This window comes from Wasmannia auropunctata, unplaced genomic scaffold, assembly GCF_000956235.1.
Source record: "Wasmannia auropunctata unplaced genomic scaffold, wasmannia.A_1.0 LD336051.1, whole genome shotgun sequence".
Taxonomy (NCBI): Eukaryota; Metazoa; Arthropoda; class Insecta; order Hymenoptera; family Formicidae; genus Wasmannia; species Wasmannia auropunctata.
In genome coordinates, this window is record NW_012026839.1 from 285,532 (window position 1) to 289,980 (window position 4,449).

The window sequence follows — 4,449 nt, forward strand, 5'->3', positions numbered from 1 at the left end:
AAATGAGTATATGTGAGTCGTTAGAATTAAGTATAGAAACCTAAATAAAGATATATTGGTAACCGACAAATTTGTGTATATGTATGCGTGAGATATATTGATGTGGTAATAAACATGACACATCACTACACACTACTACATCAATATCGCACGCATACATACTCACAAATTGTCGGTAAAACAGCGGATTTTTGGAGTTTGATCTAGGATTTAGGATTCTCTTAATAACGTATTATTCAAATAAATCGCAAATTTATGTTAAAAGTCGATAACATTGATACTTTGCAATTACCTATTCGGGCCCACCGGGCCCATTTGCTGGAACAAAAAATTTACCCAGAGCTGACGGTCTGTAACAGTATCCAAAGGGCCCGGAAGTAATTGCAGAATGCCGATGTTATCGACTTTTGACATAAATTTGCGATTTATTTGAATAATATATGATTAAAATCATTATTTTTATTATATAAATGCTTTATAAATAAATATGAATACTTATAATACTATATTATCATATATATTGTCTCAAAATTACATTTTTTTCCAACTGTTTTACCATCTCTCTGGATAATCAAACACGGATGGTAACTATAAAAATGCAGTTTTAAATAAAATTAACTATCATAAAGATATATATAATATAGATGAATTACAATTATTTACATGTCTAAAAAACATTAATCTAATAATAAATCTTTAAATTAATATTATATTACTGACTAATTGCTTAAATTTTAGCAATCACTAAACAGCTACGCTAACTCCCATAAGAATGTCGGTCTTTAATATTTTTACCGGTAAGATACTATTAAAGACCGACACTCCTTACTGGAGTTAGCGTAGCTGTTTAGTATAATTGCTAAAATTTAAGCAATTAGTCAATAATATAATGTTAATTTAATGATTTATTATTAGATCAATGTTTTCTAGACATGTACATACATATTGTAATTCATCTGTATTATAACTATATATTGCTACTGCATTTTTAATTACCATACGTGTTTGATTATCCAGAGAGATGGTAAAATAGTTAGAAAAAAATGTAATTTTGCACCAATATATTTGATATTATAAGAATTATAAGTATTCATACTTATTTATATAATAAAAATCATGATCTTATTAATGCATTATTCAAATAAATCGCAATTTATGTCAAAAGTCGATACATCGACACTCTGCAATTACCTCTGAGTCCTTTGGCTGGCACAAAAATTTGCCCTGGACTGACGGTCTTTAACAGTTTCTCTGGTGATACTTTTAATAGTATCTCGTCGTGAATAGACATATAATCAATGTTTATGACGGCAAGAGTTAATATAACACAAAGTTAAAATATCTAAGAACGCGGATAAAGCCTTTCAACAAAAAAATGTTTACGACACGTAAAAATAATTTTGAGTATGCCTATATCATATATATTATAATATTATAATATTATATGTGTATATGTATATATGCAGCTATCTCTGATTAATCAACAATTTGCTTTTCAAATTTCACTTCTCTCATCCAAAACTACATCATATACTTCCTTTATATTCCTCCATGCTCTTATCTTTCGTTTTTCTTTTTTTTCTCTTTTTTCTTCGATTAAATTCATTACATAAATCCCTGATGAAATCTCGCGGAAATAATTGATACCAGTAATAGATTTTATCTTTAGCAAGAAAACAAACCTTCCTTCCACTCTCATTATGTATTAATTATGTATTAATTATGTACGCGCTATCAGAGAAACGTCACGGCAAATCAATGCCGGGCTCTCTATAAAAAGACCGAGCGGGGGACGAGAACTCTTTTTTTCGTTCCCGGTTAAATGTCAAATCGCGAGCGTCGGCCATTTTCCCTTCCGGATCGTTTGCGGTCGCCTCGCGTTCCGCGTGCGCACGTATACTTTACATACACATTACACACAATACACACGCGCGCCGGTGTACTGCCGGAGTACTTCATGGCGTCACACAGCTGACGTGTATACGTGCACACCGACCGCGCCGCGCGGAGTGGAATGGTACGCGACGAGGACGGGACCACAATACCACATCATATCACCACGGCAGGACGTAGGACAACCCTCGCGAACGAGTCGGATCACGGTACGAGCGTTGTTCTCGCATAACCTCGGCGCGTCGTCACCGGCGATTAATCGGAACCGAATGTGTCACGGAGTCGCGAGTCGTCACTGAGCCTGGCGAAATCGTCTTCCCCAAAAGGTGAGTACATACTTGATCGGGCATGCAACGCGTCGAGAAGCCGACGACGACGATTCTCGATCGACATCCCCCTCTGAGGACGCCTCCAATGGACTCTCCTCAGCTCGTGGTACATTCGAGGGAAAATTGGATGCAAACGAAACGGGGGGGAGGGGGGTATCGCGAAGGAGAGACGAGCACGTGCGGCAATCAGGTCGAATGTGAAAGGCAGATCGAAATGGAATTTAGATTCGTGATTTTATCCAGCTTACCGAGCGCACTGGCTTGAAATATCAATGACTTTGTTTACTTTTAATTTAAAAGTCAAAATCAACATGCCCTAATGAGAAGCACTTGCGTCCTACTGGCTACTGCTCGTCGAAACATCTTTTTTTTTTTTTATTCACATCCGAGAATTAATATTATCCTAAGCGATTTACGTCTGATGATGTAATTACTATTTCGTGGATAAATAGAATTTTGTATTAATTTGTTGCAGATGTCGTTGACATTTCAGCAGATTATATTGGATGCCAAGAAATTGGTCATTCGAATTTCAGACCATGAGAATACGGCAGACACTCTGATAAGCGAGGTAGAGGCTGTGTGTGGACAAATTGATAACATGAAGCAGGTAGATATTATATACTTTATAAATATACATATGTTACAATGTTAAAAAGATATGTGTATCATATATTGTCGCTATAAATAGTTTGCTATAAATTGTGATCGCTTTTATGTTTGCAGTATCAAGAGGAAGTAGAAATTTTAAACACGGAAGCAAAGCAGAGGCCGCACTTGCAATTGATTGCCGGAATCCAAAGGGAAAATAAGCATTTGCGAGAGATACAAGCAGAAAACAAGGAATTGAGAAACGCATTGGAAGACCATCAGCATGCGCTTGAGCTCATAATGTCCAAATACCGACAGCAAACTGCCTCTTTATTACGTCTCAGCAAAACTGATTATTCATCCATGCACAATTCAAAATACGCTAATGTAAGTCAAAAAGTATCTGTCCGAAATAATAGATTGAGCTTTATATTTCTCTATTTCAAATTTTTATTATTTTTAATCAAATGAATTTGCTAATTGAAAACTACAAAAAGAAATAAAATTTACGCATGTATATATATATAATTTACTAATTTATGTGTATTTTGTTAATTCACAGATAATAACCAGTCAAGCGGAGAAAATTAATGAGATGGCAGCCGTAATGAAAACAGCCGCTGCCTTAGACGAGGAGAATGAATTGAAGGAGAAGGAGGCGTTTCATACGTTAAAAGAAGAGAACGCAACACTTCGAGAAATAGTAAATATTGCAAATAAATACGGTTCCTTAAATAAAGAATGTTCTGTAGAAAGCAAAACCGTTCAAACGGATCCGCCAATAGATTAAAGGTATATCTGCTCCTAGAGCTTTCGATCCTTTTTTATAAAAAAAGTTTACCAGTATTTATTTCACACACAAACTCATGACATATTCTATTACTTACTAGATAGAATCTATTATACATAGTAAGAAGTGTATGTGCAAGTTGTAGTATATTAAATATTTGTAAAATAAATTGTACAAGCTGTTTGCAACATATATTTATTTTATGATTTATCCTTTATCGAGATTATCGTAAATGTACTCCTATAAAATGCATTTTTTCATGGAAAAAAGATAGTGTTTAAATCATGCAGCTCAAACATTTTCTTCGATTTTTATCTTAAACGAATTTTTTTGAAACCATATGATTTTAAAAAATTATTTTTTATAATCCATGTCACAAAACGCAAAATATTGTTTAATATACACATAGTTAAGTAGGGTTGCAGAAAAATAACGTTAAAAATAATTTTTTCGCTTTTAATTTTTACGCTAGATCAATTTGTTCGATAGGATAATTATCCATTTGCTGAAAAAAACTTTGGAAACTACTTTTTTTTAGTTTCCGCAAAACAATTTTACGCTTCTAATAATTTATTGCATAATGTTGTTTGTCAAATACTATTGATTTGATGATAAATATCGTTTTAGCATTTTCGGCAATTTTTTTTTCTTCAAAAACCTTTGAATCTTATTTCAGTGTATCTTCAAAAGATTCTTTTGCAAAGGGTTACTTTATTTTTCTTGAAAGCGAAACAACTCTTTCCTTTTTTAACATTATCCTTCGAATTAAAAACTTTCTCTGCAAGAATCGGTGTTCCATAAAAATGTCCATAAAGTAAAAAAGGGTAAAAAGAGAGCAAAAAAAAA

General features: G+C 33.5%; 1 protein-coding gene across 1 annotated transcript; it reads left to right on the forward strand.

The window, feature by feature from the left end:
- Positions 1-1,919: 1,919 nt before the first annotated feature.
- On the forward strand, positions 1,920-3,795 carry LOC105451461 (FGFR1 oncogene partner 2 homolog). Its single transcript, XM_011691913.1, has 4 exons — positions 1,920-2,219; positions 2,698-2,832; positions 2,949-3,200; positions 3,376-3,795. Exons 2-4 carry the CDS (start codon positions 2,698-2,700, stop codon positions 3,601-3,603), a joined length of 615 nt encoding a protein of 204 aa, XP_011690215.1. The 5' UTR covers positions 1,920-2,219; the 3' UTR covers positions 3,604-3,795.
- Positions 3,796-4,449: the final 654 nt, after the last annotated feature.

Coding starts and splice junctions, on each gene's coding strand:
- LOC105451461 (XM_011691913.1), top strand. CDS start 2,698: ATGTCGTTGACATTTCAGCAGATTATATTGGATGCCAAGAAATTGGTC. Junction 2,833..2,948: donor AAATTGATAACATGAAGCAG/GTAGATATTATA, acceptor TTATGTTTGCAG/TATCAAGAGGAAGTAGAAAT. Junction 3,201..3,375: donor ACAATTCAAAATACGCTAAT/GTAAGTCAAAAA, acceptor GTTAATTCACAG/ATAATAACCAGTCAAGCGGA.